At 38.8% G+C, this 26,216-nt stretch overlaps 1 protein-coding gene across 1 annotated transcript in view; it reads right to left on the reverse strand.

The window, feature by feature from the left end:
* SEMA3E (semaphorin 3E) overlaps positions 1-19,736 on the reverse strand; it is a 310,664-nt gene extending 290,928 nt beyond the window's left edge. The window contains exon 1 of the mRNA XM_066353922.1: positions 19,068-19,736. Coding sequence (XP_066210019.1) covers positions 19,068-19,182 — 115 coding nt within the window. The 5' untranslated portion in view covers positions 19,183-19,736. The remainder of the gene's footprint in view (positions 1-19,067) is intronic.
* Positions 19,737-26,216: the final 6,480 nt, after the last annotated feature.

Here is a 26,216-nt window from a genome sequence, read left to right on the forward strand (position 1 = left end):
AAAATACATTAAAAGAATTTCTACAATAAAGCTTTATCATTTCTAACTATGTTCCAAAAGTCAATAAATGTGGAAACTGATGTTAAGCAAATTAGAACACACAGTGATAGAAACAGTCTTTGAATATAGAACTGTCTCACTCCTGAGCTCCTGTCCTTTGCCAGGACACCACATGCTCTTACTGTGCTTATGATCCACATGGAGCAGAGTAGGAAAGGGTTATCCTTAACTTCAACAAATAAACCACATGTGAAATATAGGAAGTAGTAGAGCTGGCTTAGAGCCTATATGGAAAACCCTCAGAAGGGCTGACAGCAATCTCAACATAAACCAATAGTGGCATATTTGCCAAACAAGCTGCTGTCAACTCAGGTGGTTTTAATAAATAAAAATCACCAGTTCACAGCAGCACCATTCTGTGAACCAGGCAGGCATCTCTTGAGTATTGACCCATTTTAAGGGGAATAGTGTCAAAGACGAGAGTGATCAAAACACTGACAGCTCAGGCAGAATAACCATGGCATAATACTCAGCCTCTACAAAGGGGCATGATAACTTTGAACATTTGGAGGTCTGTCGAGACTTATGCCCTGCTGGCATCAAAAGCAAAAAACTAAGACTAAAAAGTATAAAACATATAATTAAGTCTGATTCCTCTTCATTAGAACATTCAAAATGGAATAGACTTCCTTTTCAAGTAGTGGCTTCCCTTTCCATGAGAATGTACAAATTAAAAATGATGGCCCTGGCTGGTTGGCTCAGTGGTAGAGCATCAGCCTGGCATGCAGGAGTCCCAGGTTCGATTCCCAGCCAGGGCACACAGGAGAAGCGCCCATCTGCTTCTCCACCCATCCCCCTCTCCTTTTTCTCTGTCTCTCTCTTCCCCTCCTGCAGCCAAGGCTCCATTGGAGCAAAGTTGGCCCAGGAGCTGAGGATGGCTCTATGGCCTCTGCCTCAGGCACTAGAATGGCTCTGGTTGCAACAGAGCGACGCTCCAGATGGGCAGAGCATCGCCCCCTGGTGGGCGTGCTGGGTGGATCCCAGTCGGGCGCATGCGGGAGTCTGATTGCCTCCCATTTCCAACTTCAGAAAAAATACAAAAAAAAATAATAATTGTGTCTGCTCACCTGTCTAGATGCCATGGTCATGATTTAAATCACTAAAATTCTTACCGTCAATGAAATTCTTACTGATTTGGGTAAAATTCTACAAGTTTTCCTAAACTGCAATCTTTTTCTATTTAGTGATTTTGGTTGATTATTTGGTTGCAATTAGATGTATAATATTTGTCCTGACCAGATAGCTCTGTTGTTTAGGGCACAGTCCTGATGTTCACAGGTTGCTAGTTTGATCCCTAATCAGGGCACATACAGGAACAGATTGATGTTCCTGTTTCTCTCTTTTTCTCCCTCTTTCTCTCTCTCTCTCTCTCTCTCTCTCTCTCTCTCTCATCAAGAAATAAAATTGTGAGGTCAGTTGACAATGGAAGAAGGTCAGGTGAGGAACCAGGCCCAGTAACTTTGGCTGGAACCGCCCACACCCATGCCCGCCAAAAAGAAATGGTCCGGAGCCTTTGAAAAAGAACATCTGTCAGCCAATAAAATTTCGCCACATCATGTCAACTCACCATCATCCTACTGACCTATAAACCCCCCCCCTCCCAGGGGAAGAATCCTCACAACTTCTCTGGCCCTCCTCTCACGAACCAGAGAACCTCGTTCGGGATGCGCTCTACTAAATAAAGCTTTTGCTATTCCATACTTCATGACTATGCCCTTTCTTCCTCAGCGGGGAAAATACCTTACAAAAATTTTTTTAAAAGATGTAAAAAATGCTAAGTGCAAAATATTAATTATTGTGTAAGCACAATTAATGGTTTTTCTACATTCCAACAATTATTCCCCCTCCCTCTCTCCTCCCTCTCCCTCTCTCCTCCCTCTCCCTCTCTCCTCTCTCTCCCTCTCTCTCTCCCCCCTCTTGCTCCATCCTGCTTTAGTGTGCACTCTTCTGCCTCTCTCCCTGCCCCTCTCTCTCTGACTTTCTACCAATAACTTAGCATTTACTATGTGCCCGGCACTATTCTAAATGGATTTGAATGTTTTTCTTTGAACCTCTATCATAATCAATGACATATGTGCTATTATTATTCCCCTCACTGAGCCATCAAAATGTTTAGGAAGTGTCCAAGATCACACTAACAAATTTGTTTCTTCTCTGCTAGTTTTCCAAAAGGTGCTTAAAAGTGAAAAAAATAATACTGTACAAAATGAATTCAGTTTGTTTGTCCTGATCAGCCAGGTACAAGACAGGCCCAGCGAGAGGATGAAAACATTATGGAAAAACAGCATTTATCTATTTTTTAAAAGTTTAGCAGAAGGAAAGAAAAAATTAAATGAAATAATAAAGTTAAGAATGGACCCACCCGAAATTATTTAGATGCCAAGGAAGCAGATGCCAGCTGTTATTCTTTGCTCTGACTGCTATGCTCAGCAAGAGCAGCATGGGGGAGCGTGGGCAACCGGCTGCAGGAGCAGCTGGGCCTGTTTGTTAAAGAGAAAAAAATAGTGAAGACAAAGGGAAATTTCAGTGGCTAGCAGTGAATGGCTGAGGAGCTTCCGGAGGGAAAGGCAGCCGAGTTGTCAGCAATGAATTTGCAGGATTCCAAAGGCCATTTCCAAGCCGACTATGTCCTATACCTATGCTTTTGCTGGCAAGAGTTTTAGTCTTTCCAATGACAAATTTCGTATAAACTTTGTCATTTACCCATATTCTGGGCATCCAAAAATAAAGCAATATCGAGGACTGTTCTAACTATGCAGTGGGTGTAAATTAGCAGACTGAAAGGACAAATGGCATTTCTAGTCTAAAAACATATATTGCTGTTATAATACGTTAACTAAGAAATGTAAATGCATAGTAAACATAATTATACATTCCAAAACATAACTGTATATAACAAAATCCTAATATTGTTTCCTTTTTGCACATAGATTTTCTCATTTATTTTATTTTTCATTTCTATTGTCCAGTTTTGTTGATTTTTAAAGTCTTAGAAACTTCTCATTTATTCTCCAGATAGAAAAAAATTATTCTATTATTCTAAAATAAATTAGATTTCAATTTAAGCGTACACATTTTGGAGCAGGTAAAAAACATTTGGCAAAAATCTGTTAAAAGCAATGCCCAGTCGATAACTTTTGTCTTATTTCTGAGAAATAATGAGAAAGATATAATTACATTCTTTTAATTGTAAGTATAATTGACCTAACTGAAATATTATTCTTTTTCCTACAGTTATATGTACATTATTATAAATGAGTTTTGCTTTGGAAAATTACTAGGAAATCAAATAATATTAATGTGCTGATGTTTAAACATTAACTTCTTGTAAGTAAAAATATCGTAAAAAAATTATATTTTTTGGTGGCTTGTAAAATCCATTTCAATATCTTCTCTTTTCTATTTCTTCACTCTGGACAAATGAAAAGAAAATATTTTCTGTTCCCTTATTAATGGGAAGATGCAATTTTCTGCATAATTGAGTACATCAAAAAGTAAAGTTACATATTTGACTTTGAAAAAAATTTTTTGGTTTAAATTTTAAACACGGGTGGCATGGCTATTCTAAGAACACAACATATGGTTAACTCAGGCTTATGAAGACCATTAAATTGCCAGCAAGCTCAATATTTTAGTACTTGTTCTAAGCAATTATAAAGTATCTGCCAGATACCATTCATCTGACCAGAAATGTGTGTAACCTTTACACATTGTGATGATGCCAAACTTGAAATTTCTTTTCCTTTTTTGCTTTTGATAAGGAAATATAATATACCAGTTTCATCAATAATGAAACCGCTATTTCCAAAGGAATCATTTTTATTTTCCATTACTTTTCTCATCTTCTTTAAAAAATATTTTTTGTCTTGCTCAGAATTATCAAAATGATCCTATTTTCTGCATACTTATTTGACAACCTGATTTTATTTCCAAAACTAAAACAAGCAAGTGTTTTTCCCATTTCCATATTTATTTTCTCCTTATAATAGTAAGGGACAATGGCAAATGTGTGTATTCTTCTGTTTTCCTTTTTCTTTTTTTTTTTAAAGCCTAACTGTAGGGTTGTTTCAGGGTTAATTGTCAGCTCAATATTATTCAGTTTTCTCCCACTTTTTTGCCTGCCACCTTTAGCCCGTAGGCTTTCCATGATCCCATGAAAGTGGCAAGTCCCGAAGTTGACATCCCCCTAATTCAACTTGCAATATCTTAAGGAGAGAGCTTAACCTAGTTTCCCCACCTCAGGCTCTTGACCCCAGTTGTCCTCTGGAAGAGTCCAGTTGTAACTCATGTGTGGCATTCACCTTTGAGCCTCATCACCCTCTGCTTCATTAAATGCACATCTCACAAACCATGAACATTTATCATCTCCCTGGGCCAGTTTTAACATGTCAGCTAAGATCTTGTTGACTTTGTCACAGTCATTGTTCTCAAAGATCAAAGATGAAACAGATGTTTTTATGTGTGCATTCTTCTGAATTCACTTTACCTTCTTATTTTTTTTAGAAGAGAGGCATTTATTTATTTTTATGAGAGAGAGAGAGAGAAAGGGACAGAGAGGGAGGAGAGAGAGATGAGAAGCATCAACTCGTAGTTGCTTTGCATGTGCCTTGACTGGTGTGCTCAAGTCAAGCCAGTGATCCCTTGCTCAAGCCAGTGACCTTGAACTCAAGCCAGCAACCTAAAGCTTTAAGTCAGTGACCTTTGGGCTCAAGCCAGCAACCTTGGGATCATGCTGATGAGCCTATGCTCAAGACGATGACTCTGCACTCACGCCCGAGAGCACACTCAAGCTGGCAAACTTGAGTTTTCCAACCCAGAAACTCAGTGCTCCAGGCTGACCCTCTATCCACTGAGCCACCTCTGGTCAGGCAAATTAACTTTACTTTTGACATTTCTGTTTATGTGCATGAATTTTCTCTTTCATGTTAGGTGTATTATATTTGATTATTTAGTATGATGCAAAAAAAAATGCCTCAAGGATACATTTCAAAATATAGTCAATTTTGTAAGTCTTATAGATAATAAAATCTTATTAAGATAAAATTTCCATTGGTTCTCAATTAACTTGGGTTATAAAATGAATTGAAAATACCGTACAAACCCTGGCCGGTGGCTCCCTGGATAGAGCGTTGGCCAGACGTACACATCCCAGGTTCGATTCCAGGTCAGGGAACACAGGTGAAGCAATCATCTGCTTTTCCCTTCTTCCCTCTCCTATCTTATCCCTCTTCCCCTGCTAGAGCCAGTGGCTTGATTGATTCCAGCATGGCCCAGGTGCTGAGAATGACTTCGTTGGAGTGTGTTACCCTCAGGTACTAAAAATAGCTCTGTACTGAGAATTGGCCCCAGACAGGGTTGCTGGGTGAATCCCAGGCTGGGCACATGCGGAAGTCTGCCTCACTATCTCTTCTCCTCTCACCTTAAAAAAAAACACCTTACATAAACTAAATATAATTATAAAACTGGTAACCATTGTTTATTTTCCTCACTATACGATTACATACAGCTATGCTTTTAAAATGAGAAATTTACAAAAAAAGGCAACATAGCCAAATTATTCATAAAATAATCTTTGCACAGCAATAAGCTGATAAAAACATTCTTGTTTTTGGTCGTTGAAGGAATTCCTCTAAAACAAAGATGTTGGGTTGGACCTGGCCGGTTGGCTCAGTGGTAGAGCGTCGGCCTGGCATGCAGAAGTCCCGGGTTCGATTCCCGGCCAGGGCACACAGGAGAGGCACCCATCTGCTTCTCCACCCCTCCCCCTCTCCTTCCTCTCTGTCTCTCTCTTCCCCTCCCGCAGCGAGGCTCCATTGGAGCAAAGATGGCCCGGGTGCTGGGGATGGCTCCTTGGCCTCTGCCCCAGGCGCTAGAGTGGCTCTGGTCGCAACAGAGCGATGCCCCAGAGGGGCAGAGCATCGCCGCTGGTGGGCGTGCCGGGTGGATCCCGGTTGGGCGCATGCGGGAGTCTGTCTGACTGTCTCTCCCTGTTTCCAGCTTCAGAAAAATACAAAAAAAAAAAAAAAGATGTTGGGTAAGTTATTAGGCTTTCATAGTCCTTTCTTCTTTGCTTTAATTACATGCATAAACTGTTTGTCTCTCTTTAGAGTTCATTACTCTAGTACTGAGTGAGATGTTTCATTGAACATTGGCAGGTCAGTAGTGAAGCAAATGGGAAGCAATGGTGATTGAAATGTGGCATTGGTCATGTAATAACCCAGATAAATTCAAACCATCCTCTGCCAAAGCCTCAAACTGTACTGAAATAAAATATGGGTATTTTCTGTTTAATCTTAATGTTCTCAATTTCTCTTCAAAGCTTTTGTAATGAAAGACCTGAAGCCAAACTAGGGTCTAACATTTTGGAGCAGGGGCCAAGGAAAAGTGCTCTCAGACTTTCCCTGACTTCTGAGTGCTCTCCAGCCCCGCCATCTCATCTTCTGAGATCTTTATTGGATGTGGCATTCAACAAAAGGATTAATATTGGCAATACTAAGGAGAATAGAGAAAACAATTAAATTCTATACATCAAATTCAATTGATAAAATAGATTAAGTATCTAAATTTTGTTAGATTCTAAGGATTTAAACAATAAAATGAAATACATATACTTGCCTTCAAAAATTTCAAAATCTATTTGTGAATTTGCATTAATTAGACAGTAATTATACAAAAAGTGAGAATTCCTTAAAATCATGTAGAAATGGGAGTAATTTAATTTAGCATGAACAAAGAGCATTTGTGATATTATTCTGTGTAGAACTAAGAAAACAGTGGTATTCAGTTAAATAGCCAAGAGCAACTGTGTTTCAGGAGGATGCAGTGCACTTGATCCTGTGCAGTGGTGGTGGGAGGACGGCAGGAAAGGCAAGACAGAGACACACAGACACTGCGCACTGCTTCCTGCCGGGCCCCTCCTGCGCACTGCTTCCTGCCGGGCTCCTCCTGCTCAGTCCGCGACTGAGCTCCGGTTCTCCCGCAGCTCCCCGCTCCAGGCTTCCGTAGCTCTTGGTGTTAACTTTTACTATGAAAATAATTCCTGTTTTCTCAAAATTTGTCTCCTTTTACAAGTATACTTTAAGCTTCTTGGGAAAAGGATCTGGGTAGAGGTGGAGGTGTCTGCGGTGGTGGTGGTGGTGTGTGTGTGTTTTAATAAACTTCTTATTTTGAAATAGTTTTAGATTTACAGAAAATCTATAAAGATAGTGCAGAGTTTCCATATACCCACACTCAGTTTCTCCTATTATTAGTAGCTGACATTAATATAGTAATTATAATATAGTATAATTATAATAAACCAGTATTACATTATTATTAATGTATGTATTAAAATCCATATTTTATTCAGATTTACTAGTTGTTTTATTTTTTTCAGTGAGAGGAGGGGAGGCAGAGACAGACTTTCACATGCACCCCAACCAGGATCCACCCAGCAAGCTCACTAGGGGGTGATGCTCTGCCCACTTGGGACCCTTGCTCCATTGCTCAGCAACCAAGCTCTTCTTAGTGCCTTAGGCAAAGGACATGGAGCCGTCCTTAGCACGTGGAATCAACTTGCTCCAATAGAGGCATGGCTATCGGAGGAGAAAAGAGAGAGACACAGAGAGAGAAGCAGGGGTGGGGGGTGGAGAAGTGGATGGGCACTTCTCCTGTGTGCCCTGATGGGGAATTGAACCCAGGACATCCACAGGCCAGGCCGATGCTGAACCCACTGAACCAACCAGCCAGGGCCAGATTTCCTAGTTTTTACCCTATCATCTTGTTACTGTTCCACAAATTCATCCAGGATACAACTTACATTTAAGAAACTGTCTATTATTATTATTATTATTATTATTATTATTATTAAATCTCTAGCATGATGCTCTGTAATCTAAAGCTTTGAAGAAGCTCAACAAATAATCATAGAATAAGCAAATGACTGAATGAATAAATATGTCTTTAAAAGATACAAATGTTTTCAAATCCCTCAGGAAAAAGATCAGGATGTATAAGGAAAGAATGAAGTGACCAAATTTCACTAGTCTAAGAAACCTTTTCATTGAGAAAGTGAAGAATTCTGAATCATCTAAATTCAATAATAGCACAATGTATCACACTTTATATCCCCAATAACCACTAAAAATTTAATTTGTATGTTAAATTATTATCAATAATTATATATAAATCTTATCTAATATAAAAATAATAGGTATAGCATAGCATACTAGTTCGATATATATGCATTTAAGTATATTTATCAAAACCAAGGTTGTCATTTGGAAATTTGACACCTTGGTGATGAAACTGAAGGGAAAACAAACAGAAAAAGGTAGTATGAAAATGAGGCTCCTTAGCAGCACCATCCCAAACACTGAGCCCATGTTTCTCATGCTGCAGTGTGCAGGAAGAATCCCCTGCATGGCCTGTGAGAAAACAGCCCAGGATCTGAGAGTCAGCAGGCCTGACTCAGTGGCTCCCCAGGGAGGGTGAGCGCCCATCCTGACCACTCTGCACAGCACTGGTGTAAGTCCAGATTCCATCTCCTGGTTGGAAGAGCAGAAAGACTCATAAACAACACTGTCTCCCTTGCAATGGAATTCTGCTAAGCCTTTCCTCAGGTGAATTACTTAGCAGTGGCTCTACCTCTTAATAAAATAAACCTTTATAATTTTGTCATTTTTACCATATTATTGAAGCCAACAACAAGTTTTGTTTAGTTTTTATTAAGAAGATACTAAATACCCAGCCTTTAATTACAGGCTTCAGAAATGAGCTAAATAAGTCATTTTATTCTGTCCACAAGGATCTTACCACTCCCCTCAAAAAATCCTTGCCTTTAAGGATCTTAAAATACATTTAAAGATAATCACAGATATTAGAGAACATTATAAACCATCACGAGACTAGATCATACATTTCCATGGTACAGTTACATCTCCTAAAACAATCACACGAAATAGGAAGCCAGTGTCATCAGCCTCAGAAGTTCAATGTAGAAAACTGCAGCAGAAGATAGGCCACGCTGTGGATTCAAACCCAGGATTTCCAAATTGTGTACCCATACTCTTTCCCCTAGGACATGCTAATAAAATATCCAAAAGTATTTTTGGAGAAATTAGCCACACTGGGAGGTCTGGCAAGGAAAGAAAAAGAGCCCTACTTTTCCAGAATTGAAAGGATTTCAGAAATCATAGTCCATTAAAAACTTTTTGACTCGGGGTTAGGAAAAAAGCAATCAGGAGGCATAAATAGCTACACGCCATGCTGTCAGCCTCTTTGACTTCAGTACCCCAGTATATCTTGAGCTTTGAATTTAAAGCTCCTCAGTTCCCATTATTTCCTGGGAGGGCTTTGGTCAGGAAGGCAAAGGCGGTGTCCCCAACTGACCTTTATTTTCCTCCTGTTCTATTCCCATTTTCTTTGCTGCTATTCTTTTCTGGTTCTGAAACTGGTCCAAACACCTAAAATCACCACTGTGACTTATGCTTGTTCGCTTGGGCTGTCCTGTGAATAAAAACCCCTATTCATTCTGGTTTCAATAAATTAAAACTAAAAACTCAGAGAAAACAAGCCAAAACTGCATGGAAATGGACAGGTTTACATCAATAACGTTCTAACTTACACTGAGCTTGGGTTTAGCCACAGCATGGATGCAAACACTGCTTCCTCCTGTCCAGCACCCTGACTCCTTCCTCTTCAGCCCCAGGCCCACAGTGCCTGGGAGCATCAGCTTTGCACTAGAAAAATAGGCTAGACAAAGAGGCAAGTTCCAGGTAGCTAGTAAGCTATTTATTTTAATATTTCATCTCCTAAGTCATGAATCTCAACAAGTTTTGAATGCCTAATGAGTATAATTAAATTTTTAAAAAATTTAAATGTCATGTTTCCCATTCATTGAATTAGACAACAGAAATGAAATGTTGAAGGCAATCTGAAACCAATAAATACATATCATTCACTAACAATATGTTTTTTTCCCACTGCTGGTTTAAAGTGAGGAAGAAATAGAAATATCTATCTGGAAAAGAAATAGAGGAGGAGAAAAAGACAAAGAGGGGTGGTGACAACAGAGATGGGCAATCAGAGAATGAGGTGATAATAAAAAAAAGGGACTATGGCCAACACCCAGGAATAAGAGCAGCAGAGATTAGATTGACATCAGTGACTGTCAGAGGGTAGTGCTGGGTGTTCAATGTGTGGAACAGACAGGCTTCTTAAAAGGGCAATGAAAACACCCTGTATGTTGCTGACAAGATGGGTACACATCATCATACATTTGTCCAAACGTACAGAATGTACACCTCCAAGAGCAAATCCTAAGATAAACTATGGACTTTGTGTGATTAAGACGTGTCAGGGAGCTCCGGCCAGTTGGCTCAGTGGTAGTGTCGGCCTGGCGTGTGGAGGTCCCGGGTTTGATTTCCAGTCAGGGCACACAGGAGAAGCACCCATCTGCTTCTCCACCCCTCCCCCTCTCCTTTCTCTCCATTTCTCTCTTCCCTTCCTGCAGCCAAGGATCCACAGGAGCAAAGTTGGCCCGGGCGCTGAGGGTGGCTGCATGGCCAGGCGCTAGAATGGCACAAGCTGCAGCGGAGCAATCCCCAGATGGGCTGAGCATCGCCCCCCGGTGGACATGCCAGATGGATCCTGGTCTGCCGCATGCGGGAGTCTGTCTGACTGCCTCCCTGCTTCTATCTTCGGAAAAATACCAAAAAAAAAAAAAGAGAGAGAGAGAGAGATGTAAGGGTGGATTCATTCATGGTATGCATCGTTTAGGTGGGGACTGTTGTGATGGGGCAGAGTTATCTGGGACATCTATTCCTTCTTCTTCTTCATTTTGTTGTGAGCCTCAAATGTCTCAAAGAAACCAAGTCTTAAAAAATGAGAAGGAAAGTCAATTTCAAAGCCCCAGCCTTTCCCCTAATGTATGTTTTACCAAAGGAGTCGTAAATAGTTGTTCTGGATTCCGTAGTTTCCTTGGTACTCCTCACCCACCCCACCCCCATCAGATATTCCTTTAAAAACACTGCTCTGAATAATTTTATTGTATTCATATATCCACTGAATAGTATTTATTAAACATCTACTAAGTGTCAGGGCAGGTTCCCTCCACCAGACGTCTTACCTGTTTGTCCAGTCCAGGGAAAGGTGGAGCAGAAAGAATTCTTTCACTTTCAAAGCAAACAACACATGCTGGGTGGGTAGATGCTTTAGAGGACACTGTTTAGTTTAACTTCTGACAGTGTGGTCTGGCCTTAGTAATATTAGTTCTTTTGTGCTCCACAAAGCTGGGACTACAATTACCTTTGTTAGTAACTTGTTTATTTTGTGTCTTTAGCCTGCTGTCTCCAAGGTTCCATCAGACAAAGTTCTAACTTCTTTTAAATCATCAACAAAATTCTACAGTAACTTAACAAACATCAGAGACACCAGTATCCCTTGTTCTTTCTAGTTATCAATTCTGATAGGAGCTGGGTTTTATAAAAGAAAAGTCTTTGCTTTCAAGTAAAAAACTGATGGTTAAGGATCTCTCCTTGTTTTAAGTTATAAATGAATAATTAACTCAGGATTGCTTTTAGAATAAAAAGGCCAAGCAGAATAGGCTGATTCTCTCTGAACCTCTTCTAATTCATTGAATACCTTATGGAAAGCTTCCTAAGGGTAAAGTATTTGCCACATTAAATTGTATTATCCCATGTAATCCTTTCAGGGTGCTGCAAGTTATAGATTACCCTATTTTTAAAGATGAGAAAATCATACTCAGAAAAGAACCTGCTCAGGTCATACAGCCAGAAGGAAGATTCACATTAGGTATGCTTCTCCCCAGGTCTAGAGTCTTTAGGCCATTAAAATTAGAATGTGAGTGTCTGGTATGTAACACCTGAGCCTAACTACTTTTCTGTGTGTACTGTAGCAAGGCTACAAGCTAAATCCTTGAGCAGAGAGCAGTGAGAGCTGACAGTCTGGTTACCAGGGATAGAAGTGGAAACAGATTTCTAAACCTCAGATATCAGGCAAATCATGGATTTATCTCTGTCTCTCTCTCTTTTTTCCCCCTCCATACTAGTAGTGGAGGCAATATTACCAGGATAATGGGGCCACATGGTGGGAATATCCTGAACTCACCATTGGGAGTAAGGCAGGCTGAAAACATCTTGAATCATCCATTGCCTTGGCCACCACCATGGCCATATGAAATCAAACTTTTAATTCCACAGACATTTCGGTTCTTGAAATCACCACATTCTTTGACACAAAACGTTCTCCCAGTATTAGAGACTGTACTACTAGGCCAAATGTGATATTAACATATCATTTTCATTCATAGTCCAGAAAATCTGGCCTATAAAATACCATCTTGTCATCATCCATATCATGAGTACAAAGAGTAACACTGGCCCTGGATGGTTTGCTCAGCGGGTAGAGCACTGGCCGGGCATATGGACATCCTGGATTCGATTCCCTAATCAGGGCACACAGGAGAAGTAACCATCTGCTTCTTTATCCCTCCTTTTCCCCTCTTCTCTCTCTAACCCTCTCATAGCCAGTGGCTTGACTGGTTTGAGGGTTGGCCCCAGGCACTGACGATAGCATTGCTCCTTAGGTCTGAGCTAGTGAGCTCCACTAAAAATAGCTCAGTTGATTTAAGCACTGGCCCAAGAGGCGGGTTGCCAGGGGGATCCCAATGGGGCACCTACAGGATTCTGTCTCTCTACCTCACCTGTCTCACTTAAAAAAAAAAAAAAAAAAAAAGAATGCTTGCTCAAGTGTAAGAAATAACTAATAACATTGACAGTTCATCTTATGCTTTAAATGTTATTTAAAACCACACTGAAGAAAAACATTACTAAAATAATCACAATCCTTTGTATAATTTATATAATAAAATTCTACACTGGAAGATGTTGTGCCAAAGACTACTACTAACATTTGGCCTTGCCTGTTGAAACCAAGAAAATAATCCAACTCTTCATTCTGCACCTTTAGAAAATGTTTAAGTGGTATAGTTTCAGTTATGTTTTGTTTTAATTTCTTTGACAATGTACTTACAAGACCACTTTAACTCTGCAGTAGATATGTATGATGGGGCATGCATACATGCAAAGTGCCATTTCTGGATTCCTGCAGACTAAATTCCTCTACTAAAGCACAGACTAATTTTACACATCAGATAAAGGAGTGAGTCTTTGCATGTTCTCCCACTAAGGACTTCCTCTGATGATTCCAGTAGAGGTCCTGATGTAATAAAACTGGCTCAACCCATAGTTAATAATAATTTTTATCAGCAATGACTAATTTGATGTTTGGTGCCTTATGTGGTCATAGAACTGAGGCCTCCAAGTGATCTCATCCCAGACAGAAGGGAGGCCCTCTCTATGAAATGCTGTTAGGCTAAATAACAAACCTAACATGGTCAGAAAAATAATAATATTGCAACACAATATGACTGGTGCATCTATTGAATAGTCAAGAAAGTATGATTATTATGTATGGAACGCTGTCCTCACAAAATGTTTAAGAAATAACTTTACACAACTAAATTATTATTCAGTACAAAATTGGCCCAGGTCATTTATAAATTCCACTTACTGCTTTTCCTAGCGCCAACCTTCCTCCACTCTATTTCTATTATAAAGGGTAACTTTTTTCCAGTGTAATACACAACACCCAGATAAGAACCAAAATAGTCACAGAGCCATTCAGGGGCTTTTGTATATCCAGATACACTTCTGTGATGCATGGACAATATTTGTCTAGAACAAATATATATATACAAAGAATATCACTATCTAAAATCCTTATGTAGACTTCTTCTACAGAAAGTATATTCTGAGTAAACCAAAATCAACAAAATATATTGTAATCACTTTCTTCATCTTACCCAGTGGCTCTTTAAAAATATATATAAACTGTTTCTTAATTAATCCACCACTTAATATTCACTGATTCTCCCTAATGGAGATCTGGGCTTAAAGTTTGTATTTGTGTCCTGTTTTAAATACTTTCTTTATGAGTCATGCTTATGACCAGTTTTTATTTACTAACCATACAGGGATGTGTGACTAATGTCACTATTGATAATACCTCGTTACTGGCTGAAGAACCAAAGCTGTGATCTGGGTCAGGAAAAACTGGCTCAGTCGCTGCCCGTTTTATTTGTCCTAGATATAAAATAAATACCATAGCCTCCAGGATGATCGTTCCAAACTCATATATAATGCTCTTCTAAAACTCTATCTCATTTTTTTCTATATAAATGGAAAAAACTTCTAAAATGTATGGTATAAAGTGAATGTGTAATAAATTAATATATGCACATTTTTATAGCAAAAAATATTGGCTGCGAATCCTGGAAAACACATAGGTGATTAAACATCTTTTAAATTATTATAACTAAAGGTCAAAAGTATGGGATTTGGAGTGCATGCAATCTATCAAGATAAACCATACATTTTATGCTAATTAAGACCAACTGCTTCTGTCTTCTATATTAGCATTATCTTAGCACTTATTGATATCCAAACTCATGCCAATTCCAAAGGTTTTTTTCTCTTTAGGACACATTCTCTTTCAACCTCCTCAGTTTATAGCAGTTTCCAGGAAACATTAATAATGTAATTTTTAGGTTATACAGTGCTTTCAGAGATATGGTTGTTCCATTTGACTCTCTCCAAAAACCCAGTAAGATATACAGAGAAAGTACCACTACTAACCCTATTTTTGAATTAAGGAAATTGACACATAATTACTGCTAGTGTAAGTGGAAAGACTTGAGCTGGAGTAGAGAGACCTCTGACTTCAAATTCTGAGCTCTCTGAACCATGACAAATCTGTATTAAATGCTGATAATATCCACATAGACTAACACTTTCTATCCCACTTGCTATATGTGTGGATATATATTTGATGCTCAAATCTACATTTATAATGGCAATATATTTTAGGAATGATCTTCTGCCATATCCATGCCTTTATTTAGCTATCTTTTCAACACACATCCTGGGAGAACACCCTCTGCTTAAGCAGCCATTCTTTCTTGGCTTCTGGGACTGTGTCGTTCCTTATTGGGACTTTGAACACCACCCCATCTGCCAAGCTTCCTTGATTGAATTTCTGGGGTTTTCCACATGCACTGGGGTTTCTTCTATGACATGGGGCTTTGCTCCTTTGTTGTTTTCTTCTTTGAGCTCCATTATCAAGAAGGTTATTTTTGCTTCCCTGCAACCTCATTAATGCAGGATGGTGAAAGATAAGGAGAGAACAGACATCAACAGAGGAAGTGGCTAAATCCACCAGGACTCTTCTCCCTTTCTTCCCTCTTGCCTTCATTTTTGTCATAAGAATTATAGCTATTTTTTCAAGAAAATTCTTGGGGTAGGATATTATAAATTTGTATTAATCACACCAATATTACCCTCTTTAGGGTACTGGCTATAAAGTTGACTATAATTCTTAAATATCCATGAACTTTTAAATGCTTGCCTGACATTGTTAATCTCAACTCATATCTTTACTGAAAACTCTTACAGAGCAGAACAAAAACCTTGCCATTTTCATCTTTGCTATGTCTTTATTTGTTAACCCCACTTGTCTTATAAAATACATTAGAAGATACATGAATTGCCCCAAGAGTAAATATCTTAGCCTCTTATCCACTAGTCTTGCTCTATGTTAGCATATTTGCTTAAAATTGAAGTTGAGCGGACATTTAGGAAGAAGAGGAAGGAATTCAACTTCCTCCCACTGTGGGTAGAGGGCAGTGGGAAGAACGAAGAGGCTCCAAGTCTGGTACCAACTCTTCACGTTGTCTCCCTCCTTCTCTGCCTTTGCCCTTTCCACCCTAATGGTGTCTTCTCAAGCTCTGCTTAAGAAGATGCCACTGCCTAACAGAGAGATGTATAGAGGAGAGAGGAAAAGAGAATTCTTAAGCTTTTTTTTATTTTTGGATCATATTTTTATAAAATTTAACTCAAGCTTTGTATATGACTCTTTGGGAAGAAACACTAGGCTTGTGGTCTCAAATATCATCCTGATAACGGAAGATATAGGAAAAATGCTCATCCTTCTCCCACAGACCACAGCTATGAAATGAATCCTTGGAAGAACGCAGTAGGCCAACTGTAAGGAGGGGGTCTGGGAGCAGTGCAGAGATGCTACATTACTTATATCTAGTGCCTCTTTTTCTGAAGGATCATGCATTTGTTTAGAATTTTAACCACCTAATTCAACAATTACTGAAATTTTTCCATTTCTGGTATAATTTAAGATAGCAAAAGGTTATACTCTAAAATACGCTACCCGTGGTTTTTGGATACCTCTAAATGCCCATCGAATTTCAGAGTATACAAAGGTAAATGGGCTTGTAAAGCCAGTTGCCACGGCCACCATCACACCAGCCGCCTGGCCCATGCAGGTTCACATTAGATTCAGACAGACAGTCATGAAACAAAAACTGGTGGGCCATCATCTTCATCCTAGCTTGCACGCAGCAGGCAAGAAATACACACAGTGGGAAAACACTTCTCTTTCCATTCAGGGCTCCCAAAGCCACTGACTTATTCGAGTTTCCTAGCATCAAAGGTTTCTACCTCACCAACCTTATTCACCTCTATTTCCCATCTCCTTCTCTCTGCACAAACTCTGCACAAACTGGCTTCCCCTTCAGCACTCAGCCATCTTGGCTGCTTCTCTTCTCCTCCATGTGGCCTTTCTCTGCTCTCCTCTCTAATGCTAATCTCAGGAACTGAGAGAGAGATAGTTAGCTCCCGGTCTGCCCCACTTTATAGTGTAGAAATCAAAACCTTTAATCCAATATACAAACAAGGAAGTCTCTGATACAAAGTCACTTAGGGTGGGAAGGGCTTAGTCTAAAACTAAGCCTTAGGCTATAACAACCCTGCCAGCTTACAGCCTGTCCCCCACACACAATGCAAACTATAAGCGAGCAAACATCATATTTACAAACTTATTTGACCAACAGGGCTCTTTCTAGTTCATTAACAGGACTGCACAGTCCTGCTCTGACAGTCCCTTGCTTTGCCTCTCATGGAGGCAGCAGTGGTGCAGGAGATATTTGCTGCTTCAGGTTGCATGTACAGTATGCTCTCTTAGCTGACTCTGCGAACTGAACTGCACAAGTGAGAACATTCTACTTTCAGGTAACTCTATACTCTCTTTGTATAAGAGCACCATGTTGCACATTTTCAGCTAGTGCCAATAAAGCCAAAGAGAAATCTTGTAGGAGTTTTCAGTCCAGTGTACACATAGCTACTAGCAGTTCTACTCCCACACCATTTAACGCAACTCATAAAATCAGTTCTAGGTATTCCTTTCATGGAGAAACATTTAGTGAAGGTGAACCTGATAACTATATTATGCATAACATTTTATTGTGTTAGAGAGTTTTGGTATTCTCTGACCAAATTATAAGCCCTCTAAGGAGATATTAATAGGAGATATCTTTGAATACATATTGATATTGATCTATCAAAAAACAAGAACCCTGCTAATGAGGTATAAAAGGTTAATTCCAGGCACAGCAGAATGGCAATATGCCAAAGCTGACAGCTTACCCACTTGTCTACATAAGAAAAACAATCCATTTATTATGTTTTTTTTCTGATATCATTATTTATTCATATTTCATCATATCAAATTTCTACATTTTGGTATATTTAATCATTACTTCTTAGAAATATGCATTTTGACACAACGTAATTCATCTTCACAAATCAAATTATGTATACTAATGCTAAGTTCTATATTTTAAATACTTTACAAATTTAATGTCATATTACTTACTGGAAAGTGTTATAGGAAATCTATTTTTAAAATATCCACAGTATTAGAAATGAGAAATTTCTATAGTCAAAATTAACTGATGATTGTCCAATAAAAAGACAAAAGATCAACCATGTCATTTAAAACTGAGACATGCCTGCCTTTTTTTTTTTTTCTTTTGATAAGCTTTACACCACCTATATCTTAAAAATACAAGCTGCTGTTCTTTCTACAGTGGGGGGGGGGGGGCAATTTGAAAGCTTACACAATTGAAAAAATGATTCTTAGGTAATTCTTGTTATCTGTCTCAATGGTTAACAATAACACATACTTCCTGAAAATTTATTCCATTTCTTTTAAGTCAACAAAGTCACTTCAGAGTATGGGTTTTGTTTATTGCTTGTTAGTTCCTTTACAGGAAGAATCTCCAAACCTATCCATGACTGGCTTTTACTGATCCTGATGCAAAAGCTATCTTTTGATCATTTATTTATGATCAAATGTTGCTTTAAAAAGACACAGTTGCAGAATAAAATATTTAAGCACTCCAATAGACAGATCAGCAGGTAAGCAATATGAATTTACATTAAAAAGAACACATGCTAATTAATAGTATCTAATATTTTAATCAATATATAGCAGTTTACAAGGCTTGCTAATAAATTGGATATTTTCTGCAACATATAAAAGAATTCTAATAATTCAACAAAAAAGCTGATTTGTTTCAGTTGTTAGTCATTTTAATTAGATGGTGATCACTTTGTTATCTTGAGTAAGGAGTCTTTTTGCTTCTCAGGAATTTTCTGTTCTACTCTCATCCTCATTATGGACAACACAAAACAAAATACCAGTTGCACCCTATAAGTCCTTCCCCAACATCCTTGCATCCTTAAATTGTTATTTAAATACCAGCTGACAACTTGGTGGATTCAGCCCTGCAAGGCTATTAACACCCTGATTTTTACCATCTTCTGCTGTGTCTGCTAATGAGTAAACTTCTCACTAATAAAACATAATATTTACAAGACAAAAATCACATGTGTAATTTAACACGTGAATCTGCACTACCTTCAGCTCTGGCAAGTATGACATATTAATTAGAAAGACTTAGAATCTTAAGTCAGCTTTGCAAAAAAAAAATTTTTCAGGTGCATTTTAAGGGTCTTTGGAGACCAAAGATCTATGTTGAAGGACTTTATTTTATTTATTTATTTTTAACGAAAGGATCTGAAAAGCTGACCTACCTTTATGTGTCAGGCGTAACCGGGGGTGAGCGGTATCAGCTGTGTGACCTCCGGTCCAGAGCTCCAGCAGGTAACCCCACAGCAGCCAGGTGAGAACGTACCCCGCCGATGCCATGCTGCCGCTCACCGACCCAGCCCTCCGATCCTCAATTTCAGGCGGGTTTGAGTTTTACTTAGGACTCCCTTCCAAGGGCAGCGTGGGAGAGGCTTTGTCAGAAATCGAACGCGTTGTCATCAGAAAGCACAGTCCCAGAGTGCCATTTGTCAGGCAGTATTTAGATATGTAAAACCTTTCTTTCCTCGCGACAGTTGTTTATAAGCCGGGACCAGAAGGACATTCCAAGGAGTGAGTCTTCAGAGTCATGTCCTGCACTCTCCTCGGGAGATTCAGGAGGAAACTGGTTTTCAGTCACTTCTGCAAGCGGTTCATTCAGGAAAAAGCCCCGGAGCACACGCACTGCCTTCCTCCCTCGGAGCTCCCCTCTCCTGCTCAGAGAATCTTCTCAAAGTCCGCCTCTTGCACTGACTTGCCAAACAGCTAGTTTCCATTCACCTTTCACCTTGCTAATTAAAAACAAGATGTGCCATTCCCACTAGGAGTTGCAGGATCCACCCAGCAGGGATGCGGTGCTGTCAGCGAGCTGTGTTTACAGCGAAAGTTCAGGCAGGGTTGAGCCGCGTACTTGCTGTTTCTAGGAAGTGTTTCTGGTGCACGTGCCCCGCTCACACCGCCTCCCAGCACCGCCGCCAGCGTCACTCAGCCGGCGGAATGTCTGCGCAGTGATGGGAAGGGGCATTCTGGACGGAGAATGGGATATAGTAGGCTGATTATTTTCCTCTTTAACAGGAGAGAATGTTGTGTCTGGGGAAGGCTTTTAAATGCTGAGTAACCAAGAATAACCCTTAATAAATACAAATTCGTTTTACATAATTAATTTGTCACCATCTAATCCCCAAATTGATTTTTTTAGAGTTTCCACTGAAAAAAATTTTTTTTCACATTTATGGCTCTTCATATTGATTACATCTGACAAATGTTATTTTTTAATTCTGTTAAGGGAAGTGTGTTTCAATAACTGAAAAAAAAGAGTTATCTCTGTTTCATAGATGTGTTAGAGCTAATGAATTATTTTGCTGAGGCAAATTCTTCAAATCAAGTAAAAACCAATTCATAAATTTTATGCCAAATTTAAGAATAATTAAGTTTTCAAGGAATTTTCTCTTAGGTAACATAACTGGTAAAGTTGAGATTCTCTATCCAACAGACCCCAGTAAAGCAGGTATTAGAAAACACAGGATGTGAAATATCTTAGGACTCAACTGCTATGCACTTTCAGAGTTTATTTTCCTAGACACTACTTTGTGTAAATAACACAATAGGTCAACTTTACAATCTACTTTCAATCAATCTCAAAAACTAAACCAAACACTCTGTAGCTGTTGGCATGGAAATGAATAGTATTATATATTTTAAGATACCAATAAACTTAAATAGATATTTGACTTGCTAGTTGAGAGTTAAATGGTAAACAAATTTCAACTATGATAACCTTTTCTTATACTCTATTTTAAATGATAATGATTTTAGGGCACTTTTTGAGAGTTATGTTTTTTAAATCATGTGATTATTACAAAAATAATGCAGGTTATATATAAGCATTATATATAAGCAAATGTAGAGCAAGGCATTCCCTACTCATTTTCCTAGGCATGAAACATTCTATTACAAGCAGAGTATATTTAGCAAAATGTAAATGTCACTGGATATTATAAATAATTAGATTTCCAAGGTCTACAAAAGATAACAAACTTCTAAACATTATTTAACAGTAAAACAACATGAAGTATTTAGAGAGTTTCAACCTGGGGTGGTCCCTGTAGGCACTTGCATATTTTAAAAGTCAGTCTGATGAGCTACAGAGCTAGAGATGGTTGTAAATGTGATATACTGTACCTTTGGAGTCCTCTTTCATTTTCTTCCAGAACTGAAGTAACTAGAAAGTAAATAGCAGCTTTTACATGTATTATCTAGTGGTAGGATTCTAGATAAGTAAATATAATGCATTTAATTTTTATTACATATATATGGCTACTCTCATACAACTAAAATTCTACCTAAAATTACAGTGTCTATCCTAAATCAGTTATGGAACTGAGGCAATGTAAGATGCATCCCATTTCATTAGCATACAAAATGCACATCATTAAATGACCATGTTGGAATAAATGTTATGAATGCCATTTCTATGTACTGAGACTCATCTTCAGTTTTCCATATTATCTTTGATATTGGGTTAATAAGACAATGTGTCACATGCCAGAGTAATGAGTTCCTTCGCATTTCTCAAAATGTGCTTTGGTTTACCCTCCATCATCAATGTCATTGCTTATTCACTTTAATTCCTCTATATCAGGGGTCTCAAAACTATGGCCTGCGGGCCACATGCGGCCCCCTGAGGCCATTTATCCGGCCTGCAACACTTCTGGAAGGGGCACCTCTTTCATTGGTGGTCAGTGAGAGGATGCAGATGCATCCTGTGCTCCTGGAGTACTGTATGTGGTGGCGCCGCAAAGCGCCGCGAGGCTCATGTACAGTACTACTTCCCGTGATGCGGGACACACGCGGTACAGCTCCAGAAGAGCGTCATATCATTTGTTTCGGCTAGCAGTGACAAATATGGAACCGGACATTGACCATCTCATTAGCCAAAAGCAGGCCCATAGTTCCCATTGAAATACTGGTCAGTTTGTTGATTTAAATTTACTTGTTCTTTATTTTAAATATCGTATTTGTTCCCATTTTGTTTTTTACTTTAAAATAAGATATGTGCAGTGTGCATAGGGATTTGTTCATAGTTTTTTTTATAGTCCGGCCCTCCAACGGTCTGAGGGACAGTGAACTGGCCCCCTGTGTAAAAGTTTGGGGACCCCTCCCCTATATTCTTCTACTTTTCTCTCTAGCCCACAGAAAACATAGAGATGATGTCAAAAAATGACTATTAAAAAAAACCAACTAACCATCCAGAGCTATCCATGTGGCTTTAGCCAATGGCAGTAGAATGAAGTCTTTGATTCCAAAGCTGTCATTCACATCATAAAATAAAACAAGAACTCTCAGAAGCAGGGTAACCATATAATTTGTCATCCAAATGAGACATTTTTGAGAGTGAAAGAGCCTTTTATTCATAATTTTTATGCAAACTAAGACAATTATAAACAAAGCAGGATATCAAAGCCACCTGCTTGGGGAAGATTTCTAGGTATCATTAGGAATCATAGAAATGGAAAACAACCAAAAAACAAAACAAACTGACTTGCCACCAACAGTGAATGGAGAGCTTTAGTGAACAAGAGCCTTGGTACTAGCAAGGATACCTGTTGATATTATCGAATTTGATTTGAGAAGAGCTAGACTACCAGTTTGAATACATTAGATTATATAAAAACCAGGTGAGACGGGAAATGCCAGTTCTCAAGATATTCCCTGGAAGGTCAAATGTCTCATTCCAAATCTTACCCCTTAATTGCTAGTGTCACAACAATGTATGAAGAGCAACTCAGTCTGGTAGTGAGAGGAAGGGGAGTGATACCCCTCAGTAGCCCCAGGCTCTCCCACGGCGGCTTCTGCCACTGGTTCCGCAATGTTTCCCAGTTGTAACCGCAGCTGGCCTCTGAAGTAACTCCTCCTAGTATGTGCTTCTGCATTACCTGGGCTGATACCTGTGGGGTACTTGTTTAAAAAGTAGATTCCTGTGCCCCACCCCATACTCCCAGACTGCTGAGTTGCATGTACTAAAATTTGAGTTTCACTGTGATTCCTTTAGGTCAGTGCTATATAAACATTAAAAATCTGTTTACCATTTTCACCATTTTTATCATAATAGCATAGTATTTGCAATTAAAATTTAACTTAAATGAACTAAAATGAAAGTATTTCCTCATAGGCTTGATGTGCTGCTTATATTTTTCACAAATATATGTGAAAAACAGCAAACATTGTAAAAGGTTATCTCTATGCCTCTTAAAATCAGCTCACATATTGTAGAAGGCAGTACTAACTAATGGCTTCAAGGATTTCCATTCTTTTTTTTATTTCTCTCCATACACACACACACACACACACACACACACACACACACACACACATAAATATATATATATATCCCATTTCATTAGCATACAAAATGCACATCATTAAATGTTCATGTTGGAATAAATGTTATGAATGCCATTTCTATACATACAAGCTACAAGCTATGTACTGAGATCTCTCTCTAGAGAGAGAGAGAGAAAGAGAGAGAGAGATGGAAAATGATTTCCCAGCCCCTTGGCAGTTTGGCTCATTTTAACTAAATAAATGCATGCAAAAGTGATGTTGTCACATCTGGCCTGAGGCACTGAAATTCTTCTAAGTAATTCTGTCTCTTTCAAGTTCTTTCTACAGCAAAGGAGGAAGCTGTATGTTGAATGGTGGGACCATGAAGTTAAAGCGTCTTGGATTATTGAATCATCACACTAGGGACTGTGTCTAGACCCATAGCCAACTTTATATGCGCAGAAACTAAACATATGTTATCTTAAGCTGTTTGGTTTGTTACAACAGCATAGCATAGCTTCTTCTGACTAAATGCATACATTTCACCTACTGTGCTTTGGAAAACATGCTCTTGGACACACTTATAGCACGGACCATTCCTGATGTTATATTTCTTTCTATTTGTCCCTAAAACTACTTCAGCAGAAGAACCTACACCAGCCATCAAGAGATGTGGCTACTTGGAGACTAAATAAGAGACAAAATGATTTCCTATGTCATTTTTAGAATGGCATAGGATATGCTTTTGAAAATTCCAGTTTAACATTGTACACAAAAATGATGTCACAGGCAGTATTTATAGGTGAAAAAACAGCACTGCCACCAGGCAGTAGCAGAGTAGATAAAGCATCAGCCTGGGATGCTGAGGACCCAAGTTTAAAACCCCAAGGTCTCCAGCTTGAGCATGGGCTCATCTGGCTTGAGTGCAGGGTCACTGGCTTGAGTGTGGGAGCATAGACATAATCCCATGGTTTCTGGTTTGAGCCCAAAGATCACTGGCTTGGAGCCCAAGGTAACTGGCTTGAGCAAGGGGTCACTGGCTCAGTGTAGCCCCCCTCTTACTCCTGGTAAAGGCACATATGAGGAAGCAATCAATAAACAACTAAAGTACTGCAACTGTGAGTTGATGCTTCTTGTCTCTTTCCTTTCCTGTCTGTCCCTACCCACCCCTCACTAAAAAAAAGTAATAATACTACATCTCAAAGACATTATGATTAAAACCATCAATAAACCAAAGTATTACAATAACAATGTGAGGATCCTTTTCTAACTAAAGATAAACTTCATCTACAGTAGCCATGGTATTTCAGGTTCACTAACCCTTCTTCGATACCTGTGAGCCCTGCGGTATCTCAAACATCCCAGTGTGACCTGCAGTTGCTGCTGTGGCCCCATCACTACTGCTGGGTTTTTCAGGCAAGACTACTGATGCATTTATTGGTCAGTTAGTTCAGATGCCTTATCATCAAAGAATCTGTGACGGTTTCTGAAATCTGGATTGACTATTTTCCATATTCACTAAGTCAAGAAGATGAGAAAAATAGACAACTAAATCACTCCTGATTTGTGTGGAGGATGCCATCTCTTCAATCAGTACCATTTGGGATCCAACCCAATCACCTGCTGATGCTATTGTGATGTCTCATTCAGATAACTGACAATTCAATACATTGGCCTTTTATTTTTCCATTTTTATTATCTATTCATTATATTTGAGCAAAAATTGTACTGCAGAATTTCAAATTCTTTGTTTCTGACTTACACTAAGTTTATTCTCATTTCTTTTTGGTCCTTGAAAATAAAGAAAAGCAGAAGAAGCATTTTATACCCAGCATTGGCTTTAATTGATTTTACTCAAAGAGCCAATTGATGGTTCTTATGCTCTTCTATGGAAAACTAAAATTGCTATATGTGTTATCAACACTAAAAAGCCTTTAATTTGTTGATCCTGAGAGGTTTCTCTATATTCTTCCTTATGAGTTATAAAGAATTCCTTTAACAAGCTGGGCTCCAATCAGTGGCTTAAAAAAATGTAACAGAAATCCCCATGATATTTTTTGTTGTTGTTGTTTTTGACAGAGACAGAGAGAGAGTTAGGAAAAAGAAGACAGACGGAAGGGAGAGAGATGAGAAGCATCAGTTCTTCATTGTGGCATCTTAGTTGTTCATTGATTGCTTTCTCATATATGCCTTGACCGAGGGGCTCCAGCAGAACAAGAGACCCCTTGCTCAAGCCAGCAACCTTGGGCTTCAAGCCAGTGACGATGGGGTCATGTCTATAATCCCACACTCAAGCTACCAACCCCCCACTTAAACTGGTGAGCCCACACTCAAGCCAGATGAGACCATGCTCTAGCCGGTGACCTTGGGGTTTTGAACCTGGGTCCTCTGTGTCTCAATCTGACACTCTAGCCACTGTGCCACTGCCTGGTCAGGCTCTTTAATAACTTTTAATAATGAACTGCGTATGGTTTTAAAATAAATACCTTTCAAAGCAGTTCACAATCAGGTTTGTAATTAAACTCACCAGATAAGTTCTCCATCCAAGGTTGTGTCAGACAGTTGAGAATATTCTTCATCTATTTCAGGTTATAGACTGTCAGCTGCACAAATTTTATTGTTTGTTTAGTTGACTAGATTCTGGTCCTTGTAGGCTATTAAGTTTAATAAGAGTCTTCTTACTTTGGTAGTTAGACACAACTCTGGAGCTAAATATAGTAGGCAAAATTATTAAAGAACAAAATTCTAAGAGAACTAAGAAAATAAATATTTTAAGAAAAATTATCAAGTAATAATAGTTATTCTTATTTGTGGAAATATATATAAATGTATATGTACACACACACACACACACACACACACAGTTCTAGTTTTGGTTAGAAAAGAAGTTTCCAAGAAAGGATTTTAGGGTAATAAATCACTTATAAATACTTACCAATGTTTATATTATTTTCCCCAAATGATTCCAAGATTTTCAAACAATGTTAACACTAATGTATTTTTAAAAAGGCAACATTTTATATTCAGTCTACTTAGAAACAGACTCAGTGTGA

Source organism: Saccopteryx leptura, chromosome 12 (assembly GCF_036850995.1).
Source record: "Saccopteryx leptura isolate mSacLep1 chromosome 12, mSacLep1_pri_phased_curated, whole genome shotgun sequence".
NCBI classification, from domain to species: Eukaryota; Metazoa; Chordata; class Mammalia; order Chiroptera; family Emballonuridae; genus Saccopteryx; species Saccopteryx leptura.